This window comes from Lepus europaeus, chromosome 11, assembly GCF_033115175.1.
Source record: "Lepus europaeus isolate LE1 chromosome 11, mLepTim1.pri, whole genome shotgun sequence".
NCBI lineage: Eukaryota > Metazoa > Chordata > Mammalia > Lagomorpha > Leporidae > Lepus > Lepus europaeus.
The window spans coordinates 104,746,557-104,773,898 of NC_084837.1; the positions used below are offsets into that span (position 1 = coordinate 104,746,557).

The following is a 27,342-nucleotide window of genomic DNA, read 5'->3' on the forward strand; positions in this document are numbered from 1 at the left end:
TTTGTCCCCCCCCCCGGGGCAGGGGGACTCAGTGGGACTGAGCCCGGGCCGGGGTGGGGGTGGGGTGCACGGGGCGGGCAGCCAGCCAGGTGCCCGCGGGACCGGGCCAGAGCTGCCCACGAGGGCTGGCTGCGTGCCGGGGACTCGCTGTCTTTCCATTTAAGCAGACACAGGCCGTCTGTTGAGACGCTGGAAACATCTGACCTTTCGCAGAGCATCTCAAGAGTGGGGCGGGGAGCAGAGGGAAGCGCTTGGCTTTCTGTAAATGGTTAACCCTTTCCACGCAAGGCTATCCGGAGGCGGAGGTGGCTGCGGGCCGCGCAGAGCCCTCCCGCGGAGGGGCGGCGGCGGGGTGCGGGGCGCTGGGAGCAGACCCGCGCGGGCAGCTGCACCTGCAGGGCCCGGGGCCGGCCACTCGGGGAGCAGGGACCGCCCCCGACTCCTCCAGGCCCCCCGGGACAGTACCGCGCGCTGTAAACCCTGCACACCCAGGGCCTGCGTGCCTTCGGGCAGCACGGACCGCGGTTACGCAATCGCAAGCGCTAGGCTCAAAAACGGGGTGTGGGGGAGCAAGATGGCTTCCCTCCACCTTTCCAGGTGGCTGTGAAATAAACTGACACGAAGAAGATTCACGGGGGAAACCCAGGCGTAATCTTGAGCAGGCGCACCGGAGAGCCACAGAGGCGAGGGAAGGGGTGGTCCCTGAGCTGCAGAGGAGTGCGGGGGTGGGGGCGCGAAGCGATCATCGATCAATTTCCCCGACCATGGATCAATTTCCCGGCTGAGGTGATAACGCTGCCCCAGCAGCCCCCGCTGGGCAGGGGGTGGCCTGCCTGGGCACCCTGGTTGGGGTTCCTGGACAATGACTGGGGACTGTTGGCTCCCTTTGGGAGGCTGTGCGGGCAGATGGGCGAGCTCAGAGAGCGCCTCTGTCACCCGAGAAGGCTGTTCTGGGGTGGCAGTTCCTGACCTTCCACAAGGGTTCAGGTCTGGGGTCAGCTCTGTGGCCCCATGGGTTGAGCCTCTACCTGCGAGGCCAGCATCCCTTATCGGCCCCGGTTGGAGCCCCAGCTGCTCCACTCCAATCCAGCTCCCTGCTAATGGCCTGGGGGAAACAGCAGAAGATGGCCCAAGTGTTTGGGCCCCAGTGCACAAGTGGGAGACCCGGAAGAAGCTCCTAACTCCTGGCTATGGCCTGGGTCCAGCTCCAGCTGTTAGGTAGGAAGTCAGATATGAGTTTATGTGTGTGTGACAAAGGCCTAAGGAGACACCTAGGTCCAGTATCTGCATCTCAAAGTCATCCTGCCCTGCCCCTTCTGTCTGACAAGCTGCCAGGTGGGGGTTCCCGCCCCTTCTGCCTGATATCTGCATTTCAAATATCCTGCTCTCAAGATCCTGATCCCCCAGGGGGTCCTGCCCATCCTTCCTCTAACCCAGGGCGATGCCAGCCAGGCTTCCCCCTGTCTGATAACTTCAGGGGGAAAACTCAGATAGGAATTCTGTTTACATCCAAGAAGTCCTTTGTTCCAAGAGGAGCAGAGGTGGGGAGGCAAGACCCATCCCCTTAACAGCACCCCCCCACCCCCACCCCACCCCCCACCCCCGGCGCGCCTCAACCAGACTGTGCGCTCAGCCCTCTGCCTCTCTGCTGACTGCCCACCTGGCCTGCCCAGGTGTACTCTCTCCACTCAGCCATGTAACCTTGCTCTTCCCCCAGTCCTAGCGACTGCGCACTCTCTCTCAGGTTCTGTCTGGAGAGGTGCTCATCCGTTCTTACGGATGTCCCTGCCCTAATAAACCTTGCTATTTTACTTTCCACTACTCTCTGTCTCACGCCTGAATTCTTTCTTGCACGAAGACAAGGACCCTGCCATTCCCCGGTAACACAGCCATTGCAGCCATTTGGGGAGTGAACCAGAGGATAGAAGATCTCTCTCTCTCTCTCTCTCTCTCTCTTTCACTCTCTCTGTGTGACTCTGTCTTTCAAATAGATAAATGATTCCAGCATCCCATATTGGAGTGCCTGGGTTCCAGTCCCCTGCTCCACTCCCGTCCAGATTCCTGCTAATGCACACCCCGAGTTGTGCCGCTGCCACCCACATAGAAGACCCAAATAGAGTTTCTGGCTCCCAGGTTTGGCTTGGCTCAGCCCTAGCCAATGCAGGCATTTGGTAAGTGAGCCAGTAGATGAGTACTCTGCCTGTCTCTGTCTCTGTCTCTCTCTCAAATAAATATATAAAACATTTTTTTTAATGTGGGAAAGCTTTGATGTTGTTTAAAGACGATTAGGGCTAAATTGGAGGAGTGGGAGAGAATGGGAGATAAAGTACTACAGAGGCATGGGAAGTGGGGGGCACTCTGCTGCGCTGCTGGCTGGGGCACCTGCCGGGGACTCCCCGGATTGACGGAAGAGTCTGTAGCAGCAAATCTCTGGGGAGAAGATGGGGAGAGGGATGGTTTGCTAGTGGATGAACCTGTCAGCTGGGTCTCTGTTTTGGAAAAAACCAGCGTAGAAGGGGCTGCCAAAGGCAGTGCTAATTAGAGCGCCAGGAATTTTTCAAGAAATGTGAACATTCAAAGAAACATTCCAGGGGGAGATAAGACCATCAGACAAGGGCCACAGCTTATCTCAGCTGCTTTGTTTCCCCTGTCCTGGGACTGGGGATGACCTCTACCTACAAGGCAAGCAGGCAGTCATGACCAAGATGGTGGCTGCATCGCACACGGCCACAGTCCCCTCGAGCTGGATCCTGGCAGTGTCCATTCAGAAAGGGCCCCACAGGCTGGCGCCGTGAGCAGCAGGGCAGGCCACTGCCGGAGACACAACACCCACATCCAAGCGCCAGCTCCAGTCCTGGCAGCAGAGGATGGCCCAAGTCCTTGGGCCCCTGCACCCCATGGGAGACCCAGAACAAGCTCCTGGCTCCTGGCTTTGGCCTGGCTCAGCCCTGATTGTTAGGGCCAGTGGGAAGTGAACCAGCAGATAGAAGATCTCTCTCTCTCTCTCCCTCTCTCTTTATCTCTCTCTCTCCCCTATCCCTCCCTCCCCGCCTTTCAAATAAACAACTAGATCTTTTAAAACAAGGAAGGGGGGGCCAGATGTCCCCTTGGAATATGTAGGACAAAGAGGATCTTCCTCCCCCCTCTGAAGTTCCAGTCAGTTGAATCTCTGCACCAAGCTGACATAAGACAGATCAACGGGGGGAAAAGATTTCCAAATGTGTTACGTGCACAGGGACGCCTCCAGACACAGTGAGTGCCCAACAACCCGTGACCTTTAGGAGTCACTGTCTGTCTTCCTGGGGGGAGAGAGGGGCAGGCAGGCAACTTTGAGAAGAGTAGGTGATGCTGGGGAGGGAGGAGTGGGGCTGGAGAGCAGGTGACGGCCCAGGACAGAGTCCGTCCGCACACGGTGCTTGCCTGCAGACCTCTCTCCCCACGATGGAGTCCAACGCTCTCTGGACGATCTGGTCCCAGGGCAGGTGAGGGATACGCAGAGAGAGTTTTTAGAATCAGGGGTGAGAGACTGCTGGGCAGGAGGAGGTCACAGAGGCTTGGACAGCCCTTTGGTGAACAGCACCCAGCGTGCCCAAGCGCCATGCTTTGGGCTTTCATTTTCTGAGTCCCAACCGAGTTATTGCAAAATACATCTGTCCCTGTCACCACGGTATTGGTGCAGGCCAATGAGAGAAATGCACCAACCGGTGCTGTGTAGACGTAAAGTTTGTCTCACCTGCTATCCAGCCAGCCAGCCCGAGATCTCCACCCTTTCCAAGACCATGGCCTGGTATCCTCCCTACAACTTGAAAAACCATAACGGAGAGCCCCCTTCTGATGACTGCTGCTTGGGGTGAGATGAAAGTGGATACTATTGGAAGCTTGGGAGAAGACTTAAGAACGTCAGTGCGAGACAGTAGAGAGAGGTGACTCAGGGGCGTGGGGGACACAGGGAAGACCCCTGCCACGCATCTGGGAGACCTGAATGGAACTCCAGGCTCCTGGCTTCATCCCGGCCCAACCCCAGCCATTGTGGCCATTTGGAAAGTGAACCAGTGAACGGAAGATGGATCTCTCTCTCTCTCTCTCTCTCTCTTTCACTCTGCCTTTCAAGTAAATAAATAAACAAACAATAAATAAGTCTTTAAAAAAGAACATCCATTAACTTCAAAGAATAATATAACCTGCTCTTTAGCCATTCATCTATTCCAAGAACATCACCTACTTCACGGAAGAGTATTATTATTATTATTATTTAATATTTATTTTTTATTTGAAAGGCAGAGTTACAGAGAGGCAGAGGCAGAGAGAGAGAGAAAGAGAGAGAGAGAGAGAGAGAGAGAGAGAGAGAGATCTTCCATCCTCTGGTTCACTTCCCAAATGGCTGCAATGGCTAGAGTTTATCCAATCCGAAGCCAGGAGCTAGGAGCTTCTTCTGGGTCTCCCACGTGGGTGCAGGGGCCCAAGCACTCAGGCCATCTTCCACTGCTTTCCCAGGCCATACCAGAGAGCCGGATCAGAAGTGGCGCAGTCGGGACTCGAACGGGTGCCCGTATGGGATGCCGGCACTGCAGGCAACAGCTTTACCTACCACACCACAGTGCTAGCCCTGCAGTATTATTCTATAATCACATAAAATGAAGATTATCTCTGTGTTCTCAAGACACAGGAGATAGAGTCAAAGAAAATTTCAAAAGCACAAACTATAAGGAAAAAAACCTGTCAGTTTGATTAATCAGAATTAGAGTTCTCTGCCCAGGATGACGACAGAGAAATGACACCAATTGGGAGGATGTACTTGTGACCTCAAAAGACAATGAGAAACCACTATCCAGATCCAGAATCTACCAAAGGAGAAAAAGACAGGGCTCAAATGGGGGGAAAGGAACAAAGCATAAAAACAGGCGATTTGCAGAAGGGAAAGTTGTTTCTGTGTGTGCGCGTACTTACTTACAGAGACAGACACACAGCGACACAAAACCACTCTCTGCTGAATCCCTCCCCCAATACCCGCACAGCCATGACTGGGGCAGGCCCAAGACAAACAATGCAGGCTCCCATGTGGGTGGCAGGAATCCACGTACTTAAAGCTCCACCTGCTGCCTCCCAGCAGGCGCATGAGCAGGAAGCTGGAATCAGGAGGCAGAGCTGGGACTTGAACCCTGGCTCTGTGATGGAGCGGTGGGCCTCTAAAACACCACCTTACCCGCCAGCCCAAAGACCCTCCCCGGGGTGAGGATATTTTAAAGTTCAGAAACAGGGACGTTAAACTGTATTAGGTAGCAAAAAAATGCAAACAGATAGAAAAGAAAAGCAATAGATAGCAGTTTTAGATATAGTAGCCTCAAATTCCCCAAACTAGAAGTAAACGAAACAAATTGATATTCACACAGTAAATACTACTTAAAGATATATATATATATATATATATATATATATATATATAGAAGGGAATGAGCTGTTTATACTCTTAACTCTCAACACCTCCCTGCACAGTGAAAGAAGCCCAACACACAAAGTTTAATGCTGTGATAACATTCTGGAACAGGAAGGCCTAATTTACAGTGGTGGGAGTCAAATGAGGGGTTGGCATTGTGGCACCGTGGGTTAAGCCACTTCCTGCACCACCAACAGCCCATGTGAACACCAGTTTGAGTCTTGGCGGCTCCACTTCTTATCTACCTCCTGTTACTGTGCTCAGGAAGGCAGTGGTAGATGACTCCAAGTGCTTGGGTCCCTGCCACCTACACAGGAGACCCAGATGGAGTTCCTGGCTCCCAGCTTTAGCCTAGCCCAGCCCTGGTCATTTGGGGAGTGAACCAATAGGTGGAAGATCTCTCTCTCTCTCTGTAACTCTGCCTTTTAAGTAAATCTTAAACAACTACAACAAAAAAGTGAAATGAATGGTTTTTTGGGGGGCAAGGAGAAGAGATGGTGGGAAAGCACACAGGGAACTTTTGGGGTGATAGCAATACTTCATAGCTGGATCAGGACTGTGTTCACAGTTGTGTGTGTTACCAAAATGTGCTCATTAAACGTGTTTATGTTACTATATAGAAATTATATATTAATAAAGTTGATTAGAATAATTTGCTATCACTTTATATCATTCACATTGGGAATTTAGCTGGATAGTTCCAGGAGTCGGCAAGGTGCAGGCTGGGGCTCTGGGTACAGGCAGCCTGTGACCCAGCAATTCATCACTTGTGAATGACTTCAAAGACCTTCTTGGGGCCAGCATGGTGGCACAGTGAGTTAAGCTGCTGCTTGTGACACCAGCATCCCATATTGGAATGCAGGTTCCGAGGGCCTGGCTGCTCCGCTTTTGATCCAGCTTCCTGCTAATGCACCTGGGAAGGCTACAGAAGACAACCCAAGTACTTGGGCTCCTGCCACCCATGTGGGAGACAAGGATGGAGTTCCTGGCTCCTGGCTTTGGTCTGGTGCAGCCCTGGCTGTTGTGGCCATTTATGAAGTGAACTACAAAAAAGAAAGAAAGAAATATATATATATATATATATATATATATATATATATATAAAGATTTATTTATTTATTTGAGAGGCAGAGTTATAGACAGAGAGAGGGGTCTTCCATCTGCTGGTTCACTTCCCAAGTGGCCACAGCTGTTGGAGCTGGGCCGATCTGAAACCAGGAGCCAGGAGCTTCTTCAGGGTCTCCCACTTGGGTGCAGAGGCCCAAGCACTTGAGCCATCTTCTGCTGCTTTTCCAGGCACATTAGCAGGGAGCTGGATTGGAAATGGAGCAACCAGGACATGAACCAGTGCTTATATGGGATGCTGGCGCTGTGGGCAGGGGCCACAGCGCCGGCCCCAGAAAGAAATATTTTAAAAAGTAAATTTTTTAAAAATAAATACATTCTTCCTTGGGTACAGTAATGTATGGCATTTGGGGTTGAAGGCAATTTGGGTTCTTGGGGTCACAGACAGATGAACTGTGGGAGGTGCACCTCTGGGAGGACCCTGAGCAACAAAGAGGGATGCATCCTTAGATGTGCTCCAAGCAGCACGCACAGGCCTGTGGGCTAAAAAACTAGGCAACAAAGCAAAGCGTGCAACAAAATGCCATTTCTGTAACTTGAGAATACAAAGCAAACAATCCAATTAGAAAATGGGCCAAAGCCATGAACAGGAAACAGGACAGAAGCAGCACTGAAAAGCCCATCAGGACCTGACCCAAGTCCACCTCCCACAATCTGTGGCCGTGGGCCGCTCACCCAGCTCCAGGCCAGGCAGAGAAGATGAGTACCCACACCCTAGCCACAAAAGACCCCCTGCTGCTTGGACACGTGCCTAGAGCAGCCCAATGGGGCCAATAGGTGACCTTGGTGGAGTGGCTTTGGAGTGAGTCTTGTGCAAGAATAAAAAACAAAGGCACCTTTGCAGAACGCAAGGCTAGGAATGGATCCAGGTGCTGGGAGCTGAGGGGGCGCCGGTCCACCTCCCGTCCATCATACAGCCCTGCCCAGCTCCCCTTCTTGAGCCTGTGGTACCTGGGCGGCTCTACCTGCAGAGTCTGCCTTGCATTCCAGCATAAATACGCCCCCAGGAACCCTTGCCTGAAGCCAAAGAGCCTTGGGTCTTATCAGACACCTGCCCAAGAGGAGTGACGTGGGGGGAACAGCCCCGGAAATGATGCCGAACAAACATGATTAGCCACCAGGGAGCTGAAATTAAAGACACAAAATCGCTGTCTACCTATGAGGACGGCCAGCAGTAACAGGAAATGCTGGTGAGCCTGCAGAGACGCTGCTCTCTCCTGCATTCCTGGTGCGAAATTCCATGGAAAACAGCGGGAAACTGCTTATAAAATGAAACGCACGCGCACGGTGGAAACCTCGGCAGTTACAGTCTGGGGGCAAATATCGCAGAGAAGTGAAAACCCACACACGCATAAAACCTGCACACCGACATTACTAGTGGCTCTCTTCATAATAGCCCCAGATTGGAAACTTCCCAAGTATCCGTCAGCTCAACGAGTGAGCAGAGGGCAGCTCTGGGAGTCCGCATGGAATACTACTGAGCAAACAGAACTAAAAACTGATGAACACAATGACTTGGGTGTGTCTCAAGGGCATGAGGATTAGCAAAAAAAAAAAAAAAAAAAGTCTCAAGAAGTTATTCACTGGCCGATTCTCTTTATACAACATCTCTCAAAATTAGAAAACTAAGGTTGGCGCTGTGGTGCAGCAGATAAAGCCCAGTCTGCAGTGCTGGCATCCCGTATTGGCACCGGTTTGAGTCCTGGCTGCTCCTCTTCTGATCCAGCTCTCTGCTATGGCCTGGGAAAGCAGTAGAAGATGGCCAAGTCCTTGGGCCCCTGCACCCACGTGGGACAACCCAGAAGAAGCTCCTGGCTGCTGGCTTTGAATTTGCCCAGATCTAGTTGTCGTGGCCATTTGAGAATTGAACCAGCAGTTGGAAGACTTCTCTCTCTCTCTCTCTCTTTCTCTCTCTCTCTTTCAAGTAAATAAATCTTTTTTTAAAAAAAAATTAGGAAACTAGGGGCTAGCGCTGTGGCCAGAAGCCCTGGCCTGAAGCCCTGGCATCCCATATGGGCACTAGTTCTAGTCCCGGCTGCTCATCTTCCCATCCAGCTCTGCTATGACCTGGGAAAGCAGTAGAAGATGGCCCAAGTCCTTGGGCCCCTGCACCTGCGTGGGAGACCCAGAAGAAGCTCCTGGCTCCTGGCTAATTGGGGAGTGAACCAGTGATGGAAGACCTCTCTCTCTCTCTCTCCCTCTCTCTCTGCCTCTCTTCTCTGTGTAACTCTCTTTCAAATAAATAAATAAAATCTTAAAAAAAAAAAAAAGAGTCAAGAAGCCACTCCAAAAAAAAAAGAAAAAGAAAAGAAGAAGTTAAAAAAAATTAGGAAACTTTAGAGACAGGGAAGAGATGACAGCTGTCAGGGGACAGGGACAGGAGTATGACTGTAAAGGCACACCACAAAGTAGTCCCTTGTGGTGTTGCTGGGAGAGTCTGTCATTTAAAAAATAATTTATTTATTTATTTGAAAGGCAGAGTTTACCGAGAGAGAGAAAGAGAGGGGACACACAGAGAAATCTTCCATTCATTGGTTTACTCTCCAAATGGCTGCAATGGTTGGAGTTGGGCTCCAAAGACACGAGCCTCTTCCGGGTCTCCCACATGGGTGCAGGGGCCCAAGGACTTGGGCCATCTTCTACTGCACTGCCAGGCCTTCAGCAGGGAGCTGGATCAGAAGTGGAGCAGCCAGGACTCGAACCAGTGCCCACATAGGATGCTGGCAGCGAGCAGCGGCTTTATCTACTTTGCTACAACCCTGGCCCTTGTATTTTTTTTTTTTTAAGATTTACTTATCTATTTGAAAGTTAGAGTTACAGAGAAGGAGAGGGAGAGGGAGAGGGAGAGGGAGAGGGAGAGGGAGAGAGAGAGAGAGAGAAGGGAAGGAGAAAGAGGAGAGGAGAGAAAAGAGATCTTGTATCTGCTGGTTCACTCCCCAAATGGCCTCAGCAATACAGGCTGAGGCTGAAGCCAGGAACCTGGACTCCATCTGGATCTTGGGACCCAAGTAGTTGGCCCATCATTCGCTGCTTTCTCAGGTGCATCAGCAGGGAGCTGGGTCAGAAGTGGAGCAGCCGGGACTTCAACCAGCGCTCCAAAATGGGATGCCAGTGTGGCAGGTGGCAGTTTAATCTCTGCACCACAATGCCCCCCCCCACCCCCTCCCCCCAGTTCTGTATTATTAATTTACTTAGCAGACAGACGGACACACAGAGAGCTGCCATCTGCTGGGTCACTGCCCAAATGCCTGCATTGGTCAAGGCTGGGCCCAACTTCTGGGAGCTGGGAACTCAACCCAGGTCTCCCATGTGGGTAGCAGGAACCCAGGCCCTTGAGCCACTGCTGCTGCCTCCCAGGGTCTGCGGTAGCAGGAAGCTGGAGTCAGGAGCCAGAGCTGAGTATCAAACCCAGGCCCTCTGATGTGGAATGTGGGAACCATTTAGGCCAAAGGCTTGCCCTGCACACAAACCTATTCATGGCGTCAAATTGCACAGCACTGTGTACACACATAGACAAGTACAGGTTTAAAAAAAAAAAAAGAATGATAAGGCCTGTTTTTAACTGGCTGTTCCAGTTTCTGGTTTTCCTGGGTTTTTTAAAAAATGTCATTATTTACTTATTTGAGAAGCAGGGTTACAAAGAGAGCGAGAGGCAGAGAGAACGGTCTATCCATCCACTGATTCACTCCCCTAATGGCTGAAGCTGAACTGCTCCAAATCCAAGAGCCAGGAGCTTCTTCTGGGTCTCCCACATGTGTAGCATGGGCCCAATCCCTTGGGCCATGTTCCACTACTTTCCCAGGCCATAAGCAGAGAGCTGGACCGGCAGAGGGGCAGCCAGGACTCGAACCAGCGCCCATATGGGATGCCGGCACTGCAGGCAGAGGCTTAGCCTACTATGCCACAGCACCGGCCCCCGGTTTTGCTGTTTTAACCACAGTTGTATAACTTCACCATGGGAGGAAGCTGGACGGGCGTCCACAGGACAATGGCTACTGTCTGTGCAACTTCTCCTGAGTTGATCATTATTTCAACATTGAAAAGTCAAAAAAGAAAAACCACGTGTGCAGTTGTACAAGGCACATTTTCCAAGAACAACCACACACGTATGGAACACTTCAGAAAAGGAGCACGTGGGGGGGGGGGCGTGGGAGGGGAATGAGAATGAAAGAAAACAGACAGCCCCATTAATCAGGAGCCCCTGGGTGATGTGAGCGGAGTGATGAAACCCCCTGCACCTGGGGTCCAGCAGCGAGGGAAGGGGGCGGGGCAGGATCAAGGCCATTAACCACGCGACCTCTTGTCAGCAACACTGAAGATCTTTCCCTTTGTTCTGGAGAAGGCTGGGGGGAGCATGGAGGAGGAGGAGAAGGAGAAGAGGGTGGGCAGGCAGAGGCCGGCTAGGGGGCTGCAGAGTGCATTGCTCTCAGGGCTCTGGGCTGCTCTAGGGCCACACGGATGGCAGAAGCCAAGCCCCACCCCCAAGCCCTGAGTGCCACAAGGAGCCACGACTCCAGGTGCTTTGCAGAGCAGCCGGGGTTCCCAGGGTGCTGGGCATTTTCTGAGCGCCTCCTGCACCCTGGCCTCCAGGGGCTTGGGTGACCCAAGGCGGGACCCCCTAATGTAGCAAGCTAGGTCTCCTAAGCTCACAGATGGATGGCACGATTTTGGAAGCTGTGGGTCCACGCGCGCCGCCTGAGCTATAACCGCTGTATGTTTTCCGAATGGGATGCCTATGAGGATGAAGGAAAAACACAAGGAGCAAAAGGAAGTCATTGAGGAAGTGTGTGAAAGGTGGTTGACAGGGCTAGTCATCCCGATAAGACTTAGGACAAGGAACAACAGGGAGTGGCCATTTGGGGAGTGAACCAGCAGTTGGAGGCCCTCCCTCTCTCTCCCTCTCTCTGCCTCTGCCTCTCTGTAACTCTGCCTTTCAAATAAAAAAAGGATGCATGAGAAATGAAGCTGTGGGGGCCCGGCATTGTGGCACAGGGGGTTAAGTTATCGCCTGCAGCACTTGCATTCCATATGGGAGCACAGGTTTGAGTCCTGGCTGCCCTGCTTCTGATCCAACTCCCTGTTCACGCAGCTGGGAAAACAGCGGAGGATGGCCCACGTGCTTCGGCTCCTGCCCACCGATGTGGGAGATCCGGGTGGGGTTCTAGGCTCCTGGCTTGGGACTGGCCCAGCCCTGAACACTGAGGCCATTTGGGGAGTGCACCAGCAGATGGAAGATCTCTCTTTCTCTCTCTCTCCCTTTGTCACTCTGCCTTTTAAGTAAATAAATTTTTAGAAAAGCAATACAAATGAACATGTACAAGGATTTTTAATGCTATGGGAAAATGTGACATTTGACTGCCCTAGGGAAAAATGACAGAGATATCTATTGAATAATTTTTTCTAAGAAATATAAATGTACAATTATGCATAGAAGAGAGAATATTCACCAAAATATCAGCACCAGTAAGACTAAGATTTGTGCACTCTACAGCACATAAGTCAAATCTCAGTTTTTTAGAAGATATTAACATTGGCAGTCCCCGGGGAAGGTGAACTTACGGGGGATTGTATTTTTCATTACGTTTTACAACTTTTCGGCAGTAAACACCGCTAACTTCAAAATGCTTGTGGGAACACTGAATAAAGAGATAAGTTTATTTTGGCCCAAAACAACGCTGAAATCCACAAGTAGTTTTGACACACAAGGCATTTTCCATGAACTCCCTGAAGGTCCCACGTGGACAGATTTCAAAATGTGTTTGCACCAAAACAAGCTGATCTCAACTCAGTTTGTGCACGCAGCTCTGGCAGACGGCAGGCCAAATAACCACCTTTTGCTCTCCCCGGAGGAGCTGCCCCACCCTCTCCCGGGGTCGGGCAGCTCCGCCCAGGGTGATGGCAGAGGCACAGCTGTGCACCAGGGCGCAGCGTGGCCCAGGAAGAGGCTGGCACTTGGCTCTGGGTCCCGGGATCAGCCGGCTCTGGCCAGCCGGGCCACTTAGAGGCCGAGAACTGGCTGTTTCAGGAACCGCCCTGAAAGCTGTTGTCACTTTCCTGGAAGACACAGAAGAAGCAGGCCTCAAGGGCCGGCCACGCAGTGGCCAAGGTCACTCGATAAACGCGCGGTCTCTCACCCCTCCCACCGGCCTGTCCTGTCCCTTCCGCGGGCCCCGTGCAGGTGAAGGGCCAACCGGGAGCCCAAGGTCGTTTGACCCGGGGCGGGGACGTGGGTGGCTCTGGCCTCCCCGCCGTAAACAAGCGCGGCCATTATCCAGGGCACACCCTGCGCCAGGTGTGTGCCTCCAACGCAGCCCCGGGGGCGTCCCCACGCGTGCGGCGCCCACCTTGCGGGCTCAGAGAGCCCAGGGGGCTCGGCCCCAGGGCGCACAGCCAGCTGGTGGAGCCCAGCTGCAGCGAGGCCGGCCCGCGGGCAGCGGCCGCCCAGGAGGGCGCCTCGGGACAGTTCCCGCGAACACGCGCGGGGCGGGGCGAGGGGCGGAGCTTGGCCGCGGCCCAGCGTTTCCGGGGAGGCCGCGCGGACCGACAGCGCTCGCCGGACACTGCGGGTCCCCGGGGACGGCGTGGGGCCTGTGTGGCGGCGGGACCGAGGCTTGGGGACCTCAGGACCTCGCGGTCGCGACCCGCGCCAGGTAGGCTTGGGGACGGCTGGCTGGGGGTCGCGGTCCAGGGTGCCCCGACCAGGCCGAGGCCGCCCAGCTGCCAGTCCCTCATCCAGCAGGGCGCCACCTGCACGCTCTGATGGGCACCGGCGCCCGCCACTGGGGGCGCCTGTTGTCATGGCAGCCGGGAGGTGGGGCCCGCGTTGCCATGGCAGCCGGGGGCTTGCGCCGACTCTCTCGCGCCCAGCCCCGCTCCTAAACCTGCGACGCTCGTCGCGGCCCCGGGGGCGGCGGGAGGCGTTCGGAATTCTGAGAAGGCCTGGCCGTGGGCATAACCCCCGTGTCACAGCGGACCCAGGGCCCTGGAATGTCTGCCGAGCCACTGTGCTCTGGGGAGCCCTGGGTCACCTGCAGTCGGTGGCCAGACCTTACCCGCAATGGGAGGGTGCTAACTGCGTGAAGAATCGCAGGATTCTTGGAAGGGCCCCATGCCACCAAGGACTGAAATGAGTACAATGAAAAGACAGAAAAGCTCTTTTTCCCACGGATCCATAGATGGGGCGCCCCCCACCCCCACCCCAGCACACAGATCTTGTGCTCTAGGGCTCTGGGTTTAATGCAGTATCTGACAAGATTGCCCAAAATCAGTCCCCAAGAGCCTTCGAAACCCTGTCTCTTCTTAGCCAGAGAGCTGCTGGGACTGGGGCTGAATGAGCAAGAAAACCTTTTGGGCAGGTGAAGCAGGGAGGTGGGGCCTGTGTCTCCCCACCCAAGTTGCGCAGGACAGGAGGATGGAGGGGGATAGGGATCCAGGAAGGAACACGTAGAGGAATCATTAAGAGGTGATTTGAGACTGTGTTCACGTTGTAAACGTTTACTGGATGCCTGCTTTTTGCAGGATCTGCCCTGGGGCAGGAGTTAGGCAGGCCCAGCCCCCTGCGGTCTGGGAGCTGGGGTGCACAGGAGTGAGGGGAGCGTTTTGCTGCAACCTAAGGAGTGTCTGAATGGAAATCGGAGCCCCTGTGGAGGGACCCCAGAGGAGCCAGCACTTCGGGAGCGCTGCCGGGCTGACCCAGGGTTGGGGACAAAGGGCTGAGTGGTGAGGGCATCTGAAGAAACGTGGGCCAGGGCAGGTGTCCTTGGGAAAGAGGCGCTGAAGGGGTGCTGGCCACCTGTGAGCGCGGCAGAGGCAGCAGCCGCGTCTCTCCCCTTGGGTTTCAGCAGCGCTTAGCCGGCAGCGAGCACAGGAGAAAGTTTGTTGAGTGACTGACAGCAGGAAGGAAGGGAGGAGGGAGGGAGGAGAGAGGGAGGGAAGCAGGGGCGGCTGAAATTGCCGGAAGCGGAGGACAGGTGGGGCCGGAGACCCACCCTGGTTGCATTTGTGACCACAGAGGGATTGTTTGTGTGGGCAGGTGGAGAGCCGGTCCCGGTCCTGACTTGGCCCTGCAGGGACAGTGGCAAGTCTCCGAACCTCTGTGTGTGTGCAGTGGGACCGTAGCTGCAGTCCCTGTTGTGAGAATTATATAAACCATCGAATTGTAAAAAAGTTCAGCGCCCTGCTGCCCTTAGGGTAAACGCCCGATTAATATTCGCCGTAGGGAGTTGGCTATTTCCTGTCGAGTTTTTCTCTCTATTCTAAAAGGAGCTATGGTGTTTCCTTTAGAAGGGAGGAAGGCAAATTTGGAAAGTCCCCTTCGTCTGCAGGCTGCACACACCTGAAAGAATGGTGCTTCCCCTTTTCTTTCGGGCTGGATTTGGTGAGGGCCGCGGGTCCGCTCACTCCGGGTCATTCTTGGGCTCCCTGAAGCCCACCTGTGGCCGGAGTGGAAGGGGCCCTGGAAGGAGCAGGCTAAGGCTGTTCTTTCTAGGGGCCGGTGGAGACCACAGCTGGGAAGCTGGAGGTAAGGCATGTGGCTGGGTGGGCCAGCCCCGTGAGAGGCCAGGCTGCTCGCTTGCAGGCCTGGGTACCTGGTGTGCAAGATCCCTGTGTAGGGCATGGGTTTCTGGAGCCACCCTCACACGAGTATTTTGCAAGTTTTATCTCCTGGTGCCATGCTGTAGTGTGGCAAGTGGGCACACCTCCCTAGGCGGGGCAGTCCTCGGAGCCTCCACCCTGGCCAACAGGGAGATAATATAATCTTGGGAGCCACAGGAGCTCCACGGCAGCCCACCTCGTGGGAAGGGAGGGGCCCAGGGGAGAGCCTCCAGCCTCTGGGCAGGAAAGAAGACCCTCTGGGGGTCTTCTTTCTCTTCACAGGGAAGTGGCCAGTGGTCTGGGATTTGTGGGAGGGGGCAGACCCACTTCTTGGCCTCTCAGGAACCAGGTCTTAGAAGCCAAGGCCCTCTCCTGGCCCCTCACCCTTCTTGCTTCCTGTCCTCAGCTGGCCTAGAACACCTGCCTCCCACCTGGGCATGACAGCAGCTGCGGTTTGAGAGCAGGCAAACAGGTCGATGAGCAGCCTGTGTGCCCGTCCAGGGTGATGGGCGCCAAGCATCAGCCAGGCTCCCCAGGCCCCAGGTGAGCAGGCCTGGAGGCCCAAGCAGACCGCACCTCCTGAACTCCCAGCTGGGGGGCAGGGGAGTGACAGTGGCAACTTCATGTTCTACCCTGTCGGGGCAGGGACAGGTTGAGCCTTGCTGGTTGCACCACAGCCCTGTGGGGCGGAGGGGATCCCCTCCCAGGGAGTGGCCAGCTCAAGCCCCAACAGGCCCCGTGGGGGCGGTGCTGGGCGGCGGGCTCCTCACCACAGCTGGTGCACCGCAGCTGGGGCTGGGCAGGCCGGTTCCCTCTCCCCGGGATTGCAGCATCAGCAGCAGGTTTGCGGGAGGCAGCCGAGCCTGCGGGGAGAGCCCAGGAGGGGTCTTGGGGATGAGCATCTCAGATGGCCAATGGCTCTTGCAGCCCGGTGGGGGCCACTTCCAGATGGGAGAACCAGTGACAGCGCCTGTGTGGCTTTGTCCACCAGTGCTGCCGCATTTCTCCTCTGCACTGGTCCCAGATGGGGAAGCCGAGGGTCAGAGGGACCGTGGGGCTGGCTGGAGGGGCCCCTGCTGGCAGGCAGTGCTGCTCTGTGCTCCTGGTAGGTGAATGCACGGGCTCAACCCAAGGAACCCACCTTGTGCAGCAAGAAGAATAAGCACCCCAAGGTGGAGGGAATAGAGTCTGGGGAACAGGGACAGGGCCATCTATTTGTGTGGATTGCCAGAGCCTGGCTTAAAGCTGCCTGGGAGACTGGAAGGCAGGATTCGTGCAGACCCTGGGTATAGATGCCCTCAGCTGTAAAGGGCACCACCCCAAGGCAGCGCCCAGCCCCCAGGAGCTGGCAGCCATTGGCTGATCTGCAAGCATAGGCAGGGTGTGCCAGCTGGTGTCGCTTCCTCATCAAAACGCATTGATGCTGCAGCTGCGCTGCCGCCCAGCCCCTGGGGAGGAGACAGCAGCAGCAGCGGCCCAGGCGGGGCAGGGCTCCGGGCTACGAGGGGGTGGTGGCAGGGGGCCAGGACCTGGGGAGCTGGGCCGTGGCCAGTGTGTGTCTGCGAGGCCTTGCAGGGCAGTCAGCCAGCAGCACCCGGGAATGAGGAGGAGCTCCAGTGCCACCCCGGGAGGGGCGGGGGGATCTTCGAGCTCGGGCTCCACTGGGCTTGGCAAGGAGTCCCCCTCCCCTGCGAGCAGCAGACAAAAGCAGCAGACAAAAGTGGGTTGCCCTCGGTGGGAATCAGAGCAGGCAGGCCTGGCTCGGGCGCCTCCGTCCGTGCCCAAGGCCGTGGTCTGGCTACACTGGGCAGAGGCTGGACCTCGGGGTGATTGGCGAGTATTGCTCGCTGGATCGGCGGATCCGCTGCACGCCTGGCCCTTTGTAAGATCGAGGGGCAGGCGGGAGTGCCAGTGCTCCTACCCTCAGCTGTCTCCCTCTACTTCCTTCTCCTCGCCGGGCCCTTCTTACTTCATTCCCTCTCCCTCTCCCGTGGCTCCTCTGTTTTTTGTTTTGTTTTGTTTTTTATCTCCTCTCACGTGCTGCTCCAGGTGTGTTTTTTCTTCCTTCTGTGTTTTTCCATGATAACAGGTATAAGCTTAAGTACTATAAAACGCACAGCTGTTTAGTGTAGGCCCCCGTGTAGTTTAACGCTTGGATGCACTTGGAAAACCGACACCAAGGTCAAGATCCAGAATATCGCCACCGCCCTGGAAATGTCCCCCAGCCCACACGCGTGTGCACGGGACAGGTGTCGCTCCACGCTCCACGGAGCAGCTTGGTTGTGTTCCTGTCCACACGGGGCCTCTCATGCTGGTGCTTTTGCCCCTCTGCGTGTCCTGTGCACGAGAGAGACCCCCAGAGAGAGAGAGGAGGAGGGCGAGGCAGGGGCTGAAGGGCAGGGGCAGGAGAGTGGCTGCAGAGGGGGAGCAGGGCCCCAGGAAGCATCACTTTGCCTCCTTTCTGTACCCCCTTTCCAAGCTGCCCGCCGAGCTCTGGGGAAAGCCCGACTGCTCTGGCCAGGAAAGGCTCGGCCACATCCAAGAGCGGCCGAGGGGAGCAGGCGACACGCCGCTGGCTTGGGACCCTCTCTACCCACAGGAAGTTGGCTCCCATGAGATTTTTCTCTGTCGGTGCTCGTCCTGCGTGTTCCAGGCTGGAGGGCACGTTAGCCCCCCCCCCCCCCCCCGAAAGACAGTGACGCTGCCACAGAGCGAGGCTGCTGAATGGGGCACGGCTTGGCGGGCTCCCCCCGTCACTGCTGGGGACCCTCTGCCAGCCGTGTGGCGGTTCCCCCCTCCCACCCCCAGAAGGCAGACCGAGGACCTGTCACTGCCCTCTGGGGCCTTGCTGCCCACGTGGCATAAGACAGACTCGGGAGGCTCCCGAGCAGCCGTGAGCAGGATGTAATTAACCCTGGCGCGAGCACAGCAATCAGCAAGCCAGGTGTTGCCACGACGCTCGGGCCAGGCAGGCTCACCGCGGCTCTAGGAGGCACCGGAGACAAAGATTTGGGCCCTCAACAAACAGTAATTGAGCACGTGGCCACCTACCAGGTGCCATCCTCACTAAGCACAGGAGGCAGAAGGCAACGCTGCTGCCAGTGGCTTGGTTTGCACAAGATTGCTTGCAGTTTTTCCCATAATAATCTTGGGGATCAGATGGAGAAACAGGGACGGAACAGCACTGGGTGGACTCACAGCTCACTGCTCAGCCTACACAGGATGCTGGGCAGAGTTACTGGAGGTCTCTAGTGGCGTGCCGTTGCTTTGGCTCTGCCTCCTCTCCCCTTTCTCCCAGCTCAAGAACCCAAAGATTTGTATAGAAACTCTGTAACTCAACTTTATTGGCCAATTGTGAACATTTTGCCATAGTCACACACACGCACACACACACACACACACTCTTGCTGAGTCCTAGAAGGTAACCAGCAGACAACCTGACACTTCGCCTGTCAATGCCAGCAGGTGTCTCTGGGAGATAAGGACTTTGTCATACAATTATGATACCCAAGGAAAGGAGCGATCCAGCCCTAACGTCATCCAGTGCACAAACCCCATGAAAATATTCCCGGCTGCTCTGGAGCTACTCCCTCCCAGAGCGCGCGCGCACACGCACACACGCGCACACGTGCACACATACACACGCCAGTCAGGCTTCGCGCACCGCATTTGGCTTTGTGCCTCTTTAGTCTCCCAGGCTGAACTGCCCCCGTCACTGCTGCCTTTCACCAGGCTGAGCTCTGCTGAAGCGCCCAGGCCGCCCGTGGGGAGGGCACCTGATGCGTCCTTGTTAGTAGACACGGGTCGGACACTGCGGGCAAGAATACAGCAAGGACCGATGTGTGTCCTTCCTCCTCCATCGCATCCGGAGCTGGATTACGTCTGGCAGCGCCGTTGCAGGCGGCCACCACGTGCCCCAGCAGAGCCACGTTGCCCGTCAGCTCATTAGCGAGTTACCTGCCAACAGATTCGGTTAGTAGTTTCCCACCAGTCTTCCACCCAGTGGTCTGGTGTCCGTTGATGACCCTAACTTGCATCGGGGTTTTCTAACTGTGTAATTTCCTCGACATTTCTCCTTTACGTTTGTTTTCCGTAAAGGCAAGTTTGCCTGCAGTTCCGCTGGGGACAAATGGACTGTCATTTAATTTGATGCATTTGAATCCATTGCTTCATTATGCCTTTGATGCTTGGACTGGTCATCCAGCTGGCTCCTGGGCCCATTAGTCTTTGGTCAAACTTCTTTGCCTTCTTGTCCAGCAAGATGTTCTGGGTTTACTTTATACTCTCCCTTTCGTTCTCCAAGGAAGTCTGGTTCCTTTTGTTAGAGAAACCTCTGACTGGGTACTCATCTGCCCACCCGGTATGTTTTTTTTAAGATTTATTTATTTTTTTCAAAGATATATTTATTTATTTGAGAGAGTTACACAAAGAGAGAAGGAGAGGCAGAGAGAGAGAGGTCGGTCTTCCATCGGCTGGTTCACTCCCCAATTGGCCACAATGGCCCGAGCTGCACCAAACCAAAGCCAGGAGCCAGGAGCTTCTTCTGGGTCTCCCGCATGGGTGCAGGGGCCCAAGGACTTGGGCCATCTTCCACTGCTTTCCCAGTCCATAGCAGAGAGCAGGGTGCAAGTGGAGCACTCGGGACTCAAGCTGGTGCCCATGTGGGATGCTGGCACCCACTGCGCTGCAGCGCCGGCCCCAGAACCCAGTATTTCTATCAGCAGCCTGAGTAAGGGTACGCAGAATGCTTCCCGTGTGTACGGATTTTGCATCATCTGACAAAACCGAGAAGGGGATGGAGGGCAACAGTCAACACTCAAAGTGCTCTCAGTAGGATGAAATCTGGGCCAGAACCAATCGATTTTTAGAGATCATTGTGAAGTCCTGTGCTTGGTTGAAAAAGTCAATTGCAGCGTTTCAGGTTTGGGGGAACTCTGCTGGCCCGAAGGTGATATTAAAAATGAGCTCTGGCTGTTAAGTGTCCGAGCCAGCAGCATCCTGTGACTCCGGCACACTCATTCATTAATTCATTCACTTCTTCAGCAGGTACTAACTGAGGCTCTGCCCACCCCTGGCCATCCTGGAGGCTTGGGATAGGTTCACAAAGCAAACAAGCCAATCCCCTGCCCACATTGGAAGAGGAAGGTTGGGGGTGGGCCCAGACAACAAGGAAGGGGGGAGATCCCTGGAAGCCCTGGACTCAGTTTCTTGGCTGTCTGGTGGAAGAATGCTCTAAGCAGGGCTTCCGCACAAGAGCTCCTACTGTGTGCAAGCCCACCTGGATCCAGTCTGTAGTGAGAACCCTTGGTCTTAGCCTGGGCAGCCAGTGGTGGAGGGCGCGAGGGGGCCGGGGCGGGGGGAGGGTGATAGGGGCCTCGCAGCCGTGGCCAGTGAGGCCTGGGCCTTCCAGCTGGGTCACATGGGGACCCACCTGGGAGCTCCAAGCAGTCACCGTGGCTGCTGCCTTGAGCTGTGGGGGCCGGGCAGGAAGGGCTGCCCCCAGCCAGAAGGCCAGTTGGAGGTCCTCAGGGTGGCGCCAGCCCTGGTGAGGGGGTCAGAGTCCAGGCTGCTGGTGGACCGGATGTGAGGAATGAGAGAAGACGGAACGGACAAGGGGTCCAGCCTGAGTAACGGGATTCTCATCAGACAGGAAAGGAGCACATCTCTGGGGAGGAGTTACTTTGGGGCATGTCCAGTTCGGGGTGCCTGTGGGACAGCCAGGTGGAAACGATGAGGCCTTTTGGAGGACAGGACAGAGGTCTGGGGGGCCTGGGAGTAGCATCCAAGACCTGGGTAAGGTAGGACCTGGTGCTTGGTGCTGCCAGCCTGCACCATGGGCACAACATAGGTGCAGGGGCACCTGGGCCCATGTGTGTGCAGGCCCCGGGGTGGCTCTGCGCAGGGCGAAGGGGGCTTTTCCTGACTTGCACGAGTTCCTGCAGGGTGGCCCCCACGGCCACGGAGATGACTGGCAGGGGCTTTCACACTGCTTTTGACCATTTGCTGTCACCCTGTGCACATTTTGGAAAAATGGAAACAGGTTGCCCAGAACGTACTCCTGTCCCTGTAGCCAGTACCCTTTGTGATGTTCTCTACCTTCTACTTCGGGGTCTTCCCCACCCCTCAGGGCAACAGGGAGTCGCCGAATTGACTTCAGAACCCACCCGGATCCAGTCTGTAGTGGGAACCCTCGGTCTTAGCCGAGCCAAGCTCCTGGGGGGGGGGGTGCCCATCGGATTTTGTGGCTGCCTTTAAGGGGTCTTTTCCCCTGCTGGATCACGTGCACGTCTAGGGACGGTCTCTCCTTGGCAGTACCTTAAACCTCATTATTCCACTTAAGCTCGCCCTCCTTTCCTCTCCGGGGGGGCTTCGCGTGGGCAAAATGCCAAGCGCGGACAGAGGAGCCCGCCCCGGCTGGGTGGACTGACTGCCCCCACCTCCACCCCCTACCAGCGAACCCCGGCAGGGTTCAAGCGTTTGCAGACAAGTGGGTTCCGGGAGCTTGGGAGCAGGGGGCGTGCTGAGGGAGGGGCCGGGGTCTTCACCTCCGGAAGCGTCCAGGGGAGGGGCGCATGCGGGTTCCCAAACCAGCGTCCCCCCCCCCCCCCCAGGGTCTTCAGGCGCCAGAAGGGCCCGAGCGGCGGTGGAGGGTTTAAGAGGTGGGCGAGGGACCCAGGGCCGGCTCGCTCGCGTCCCGGCGCCCCAGCGGCTGCGGAGGCCTCGGCTCCTGCGGGCGCGCTGCGACCCAGGAGCAACCACCCGGCTCCCCTCGTGCTTCTAGCCCGGGGAGAAAGGCGGGCGAGCCGGGAGAGGCAGGCCTACCCGGCCCTCTTCCTCCCTGGGACGCCTCCCGCAGCGAGGAGACCCAGGCGAGGCGGCGGGGCGCAGCCGGGCGGGGCGGGGGCCGGGGCCCGGGGGGCGGGGCCTGGGCTGGGGGCGGGCCCGGCTGGCCACGTGACGCGTGTCCCCCGCCCCCCCCCAGGTCTGGAGGCGTAGGCCCGCGGCGCGACGAGGGGGCCGGTCCACGGGGCGGGGCAGCTCCCGGCGAGTCCACCGGAGCAACCTGAGCCGCGACCCGAGGACGCCGGCGCGCCGCCATGGGCCGAGGGATACGGGCCGCCACCCCGCGGGACGCGCTGCTGGCCGGGCCGCCGCCGCTGCTGCTCGTGCTACCGCTGCTGCTGCTGCCCGCGACGCGCGCGCTCAGCGCCCGGATCAGCCTGCCGCTGGGTGAGTGCCGGGGGCCCGCGGGGGGCGTCGTGCGGCGGCGGCCGTGACAAAGGAGAGAGCCCGAGAGGGCGCGAGTGAGAGACGGGGGCTCCGGGCCCCTTCTGGGCAAGGAGGGGGCGTCACCGGCTCTGCCGCCCCCCACCCTTCGGGGAGCGCGCTGTCGGCGGTGGCAGGGGCCCCCTGCTGTCCACCCGCCCCTCTGCCTGTCCGTGATGCTGACCAGAGCTGGCCGCGGTGCCTCGCGTCCCCCCTCCCCTCCCAGGGGCTTTGACTGCTGGGGTTCTGCCATTCCCAGCAAGCGTATCCCTGGCTGGCTAGCGCAACCGCTGACCCCCAAGGCCCTAGGAGCCTTGGGCATGGGGGGGCACCTCTGGGCTGCCCTAGGAGCAGTGCCTCCTGAGAGGTCCCTGGTGCGTACCTCCGCGGCCACTTCCTCCTCCAGCCCTCCCCACGTGCCCTTCTCCATCCCCTCTTGGGGCTCTCTGGCTCTGGATCCCCAGCCCACGCCATCTGCTCCCCCACCGATTTTCCTCCCCTGCACAGTGGGCACAGGCCGTCTCCGGCACGGCATGGGACCAGGTGTAGACACAGACATGAGGCACATGGGTGCCCAAGTCTGTAACTTGTTGATTGTGTGAATTCAGGGAACGCATTGTAAATTTGGGTTCCCTTCGCCGCAGCATCCGCACCCCTTGAAGCATCCTATTTACACAAGGAAATAATAGAACCAGCAGCTCAATTAAGGCAGAGCCCTAGTGGCCCTCTCTGAACCCTAGCAGGTGGCCTGGATTCAAATCCTGCCTCTGGGTTACCGTGTGACCTTGAGCAGGCAACTTAACCTCTGTGGCCTTGATTTCCTGGTCTGTGCAATAGGGATAATAATAGGATTAAATCGCTCTCCTTTGGAAAGTCCTCAGGACAGGGCTTGGTCCTGAAACTGCTCAGTAGGTGTCAGCCGGCACTGTTGTTATGCATTAAGGTCTGACTACTCCTGCTGGAGTGGGCTTGGTGTAGGGGGTGGGGGTGGGGGTTCTGGCCTGCTGCCTGCCACCCCTGACTCCGAAGGGAGCTGGGACCAGACGCTGCGCGGGAGCTGGGACCAGACGCTGCGCGGGCTAGCTCGCAGGGCTGTGGCCGATGCTGGGGGGCTGGAGCCGGAAGAGGCCCTGTGCAGGGTGGCCAGCAGGCAGACCCGAGGAGCTGGGAGCGGCCAGGGCGCCTGGGTTCTGCTAACTCACGCAGCTCCACTTCCACAAGCTTGTGACCGTTCTGGTCACCGGGCCCGCTTTGCATGGCCGCCACAGATGGCTGTGCGTTCTGTGGACTGTACAAAGGTGCCCAGGGGAGGGGCTCGGGGTGCCTGTCCGTATCCTGTTCTCCAGGCTGAGCATCCAGAGAAAACGACCCCTTCTGCTGTGTTCTCCGGGCTCAGTCTGTCCAGAATGACCCCTTTTTCCAGCCCCTCAGCCCTGGGATGACTCAGTGGCGCCGGCCACACTTGGCTGAGCTGCCCCTACACCCTGGACGACACCCCCCCTCCATAGGCAGGCCCTTGCTAGCCTGTAGCCCCAGAGGGGAATGCCCTGGTGACAGCTGGGCTGGCCGTCCCTCTGAGCGACGCCTGTGGTGGCTTCCTGTGTCCTCCCTGGGGGCTCGTTAGATGTCCCTGGCAGTGGGCCCCAGGATGGTGACCATGGGATCCAGCCCCTGGCCCCAAGGCCCTTCCCTTAGTGCTTCCCAAGGCCGCAGGCCCAGAACTGAAGACTACACCTCCTTTTCCTGCCACCCGTCCACCCCTGCTGAATCCCCACCCATGCCTCCTCCCACCCCAGGACCCCACTTGCCTTGGAACAGTGAGCTGTGTCTGCTTTAAAACAAAGTCCCTTGGGGCAGGTGTTGTGCTGCAGTGGGATGAGCCGCTGCACAGGATGCCCACAGTTCCAGTCTCGGCTGCTCCACTTCACATCCGGCTCCCCGCTAATGCGCCTAGGAGGCAGCAGGCGATGGCCCGAGAACTTGGGTTCCTGCCACCCACATGAGAGACCTAATACAGTTCCTGGCTCCTGGCTCCATCACGGCCCAGCCCCAGGTGTTGCGGCCATCTGGGAAGTGAACCAGTGGATGTTTTCTCTCTGCCTTTCAAATAAATAAATACATTTAAAAAAAATAAAATTTCCTGAAGGGGAGCATGGAGTTGGCTCTGCATCTGGGGTCCTTCGCCCGAGACCCTCATTGCTTGTTGAGCAGCAGGCTGCTGGGGCCCTAGGGGGCAGCGCCTGTGGTCTCACCCAGTGGCAGGAGGGAGAGGAGTGGGCCGGTGCTAGGGGCTCCAAGGTCAGCTGGCAGTCTCTGGCAAGAGAATCCTTCAGAGCAGCACGTGGCACTCGGGTTCTTTTGCCCTGCAGCCTGCGGTGGGGAGAGTCCCAGGAGCAGGGGGGAGGTTGAGCGGGGGCCATGCGGGGAGAAACAAAACAAACCTGCTCCCCTGGCTCCCCGGAGTCTTCCCGGGGTCCCCTTATTTGGGCAATTACAGCGAGTTCCTAATTTCCCTTGCCCTAGAAGTGCCTGGCTGGGCAGCTGTGCACACAGGATTTCTGAACCAGATTGGATAGAAATCCGTAGGCCTGCAAATTGCAGGCAACAAAACCCCATTGAGCAGAGAGAACGGGGCGGTTGGCAGGAACGGGCTGTTTGTCCTCTGACCCCGGAGCAGGCCCCAGGGGTCAAGGCTGCGCTGAGAGAGCCTCTGATGCTGGCGCCTGCGCCTGCGAGTCCTTCCTGGCCTCCCACTCCCGGCCTCCCACTCGCTCAATCCTTTGTTTTCAGCTCTGCCTTGTGGGCACACATCTCTCTCCCAGAGCCCAGGGGAGAGAGAGAGAGTGCTGGCTGCCCGTATGGCATGGCCTTGGGCTGGCTCCAGCCTGCGGCAGGCGGGTTTTCACAGGCGATAGCAGCACCTGTCTCCCCAGGTTCTGGGAGCACCGCAGGAAGTAATGTATGTAAAGTGTCTGGCACCGGGCCTGGCGCGTGCTGCGTCCCCGGCACAAGGCAGCAGCTCCCTGCCAGGCCAGGGTTGCACCGTGCACAGGGCCTGCAGGAATGCAGACCTCACCGTCTGCCCTGGCGTGGACAGCAGAGCAGGGGCCCTGGGGCCAACTGACAGTCATTCCCAGGGGTCCTACTTAACGGAGCCCACTTGTCAGGTGCACCCAGTCTGACCCTGTCCAAGTCCCCTCTGCCCCAAGAACCTCTGCATGGGGCTGGCCTGCAGCCTCCTTCCCTGATCCTGGTTCTGCTTGGCCCACCTGAGTTGGTGAGAGCCAGAAAGCTTTCTGCGTGTCCAGCTGCAGGCCACGTCTGGATATTCCCACCTAGTCACCATCCTGGTCAGGGAGACAGAGGGCGACGCAGGACCGGTGGAAGGCCGGAGCCAGTCAGGTTGTCACTTGCTGTTCCCTTTCCCCTTCTAAGGGCCACCCCACCTCCAGGGCCGGTTCTGGGCTGGAAAGGCCTCTGCTGTGGCCTTCCCTTGGGGTCGGGGGTGTGGGGGGGGACAACAGAATATGAGGCTGCACGGTCCGGGCCTGCCCTCATACAGGTCAACTTCGTGGACAGCCTGTTCCCTTGGGCTTGTTCCCCAGCTGCACCTCCCGGACCCAGGAGTGCTCCCTGTGTCAGGGAAGGAGGTAGTCCATAACAGACCCCCTGCACCTGTTCTTCCCACGGCCACATGCCTTTCCTCTGTTCCTAGCCCTGGAGGGTCCCCCTGGTCGCTCTTTTATTTTAAAGATTTATTTATTTATTTGAAAGAGTTACAGAAAGAGAGAGAGGCTCCCATCTGCTAGCTTACTCCCCAAATGGCTACAACAGCTGGCTGCACCGCGTGGGAGACCCTGGCCCAGCCCTGACTGCGGTACACATCTGGGGCCTGAACCAGCGGATGGGACATCTCTGTCTTTCAAATAGTTAAAAGCACACCTGCCGCATGCAGCCACCAGCGTGGTGTGGAGGGGTGCTGTTGCTGGGACCCTGCCACTCCGGAGCTCCGTGTGTGGTCAGGGATCGGGGGCGAGGAGAGTCGGCACCAGTCCTCAGGCTGTGGCCTCTAACTCAGGAACTTCATCCTTGCCCTGTGCACAGCCGCCTCTCGCCTCGCGGGCAAGTCTTGCCACCGCAGCAAGGTGGCAGCTCAGCCCTCAGATAGCGATGGGTTATGTGTTTCCCTCTGCTAAAGGAACCCATTGAGATCACTTCCTGGACAGGGCACAGCTTCCAGCTGAGGCCCCTGGGGGCATGGCCCCATGGGGGACGGTGGCAGAACCAGCACAGGGGCCAGGAGCCAAAGCACCTGGGGCTCTGGACCAGAGTCAGCCTGGAGGGAGGTTTTGTTTGGTCTCCGAGTGTTTTGAATAACTTGCTGCTCTTTAAAATTTAGGAAATTTTATGTAAAAACGCAAGGTGTCCAGCTTTCCTGAACCCCTGGCCAGCCTGGGCCCCCATCCCATAGAGCAGAAGTGGCTGGGGCTGTTCAGTGGCCGCCCTTTGGCATGGCCGCTCCCTCCCCTGCCCATGGCCCAGACTGCTGCGTGTTGACCCCGTTGATCCCGGATGGCGTGTGTGTGTGTGTGTGTGTGCAAGGTCAAGAGCAGGGTGGGGAGGAGGGCCAGCGAGGGCAGGGCCGGTTTGGAGTGTTGGCACCCATGTGCTGCCTTCCTCTGACCTTCAATCCCAGCAGTCCCCCAAGGCCGCCTCTCAGGGCAGGAGGCAGGGCCAGGGTCGCACATCCGGTCAGGAGTGAAGTCCGGATTCACACCCAGGTCTTGGGAACACCTGTGGCTTGCCCTATGTCTCCTATGGCCCTTGCAGCTGTCACACTGTGTCTGTGGACTCCGGGAGTGCAGGGCTGAGTGACCAGTGCTTTGCGGGGTGGGGGGTGGGGTAGTCAGAGCTTCTCAGAC

At 57.2% G+C, this 27,342-nt stretch overlaps 2 protein-coding genes across 2 annotated transcripts in view; both read left to right on the forward strand.

The window, feature by feature from the left end:
• Positions 1-477, forward strand: part of LOC133770622 (U2 small nuclear ribonucleoprotein B''-like) — a 36,617-nt gene extending 36,140 nt beyond the window's left edge. Inside the window, 1 exon segment of the mRNA XM_062206673.1 lies at positions 289-477. Within this exon segment, the coding sequence (XP_062062657.1) occupies positions 289-477 (189 nt within the window).
• A 12,630-nt stretch (positions 478-13,107) lies between these two features.
• Positions 13,108-27,342, forward strand: part of SEMA4B (semaphorin 4B) — a 30,745-nt gene continuing 16,510 nt past the window's right edge. Inside the window, exons 1-2 of the mRNA XM_062206255.1 lie at positions 13,108-13,209; positions 22,137-22,384. Coding sequence (XP_062062239.1) covers positions 22,252-22,384 — 133 coding nt within the window. The 5' untranslated portion in view covers positions 13,108-13,209; positions 22,137-22,251. The remainder of the gene's footprint in view (positions 13,210-22,136; positions 22,385-27,342) is intronic.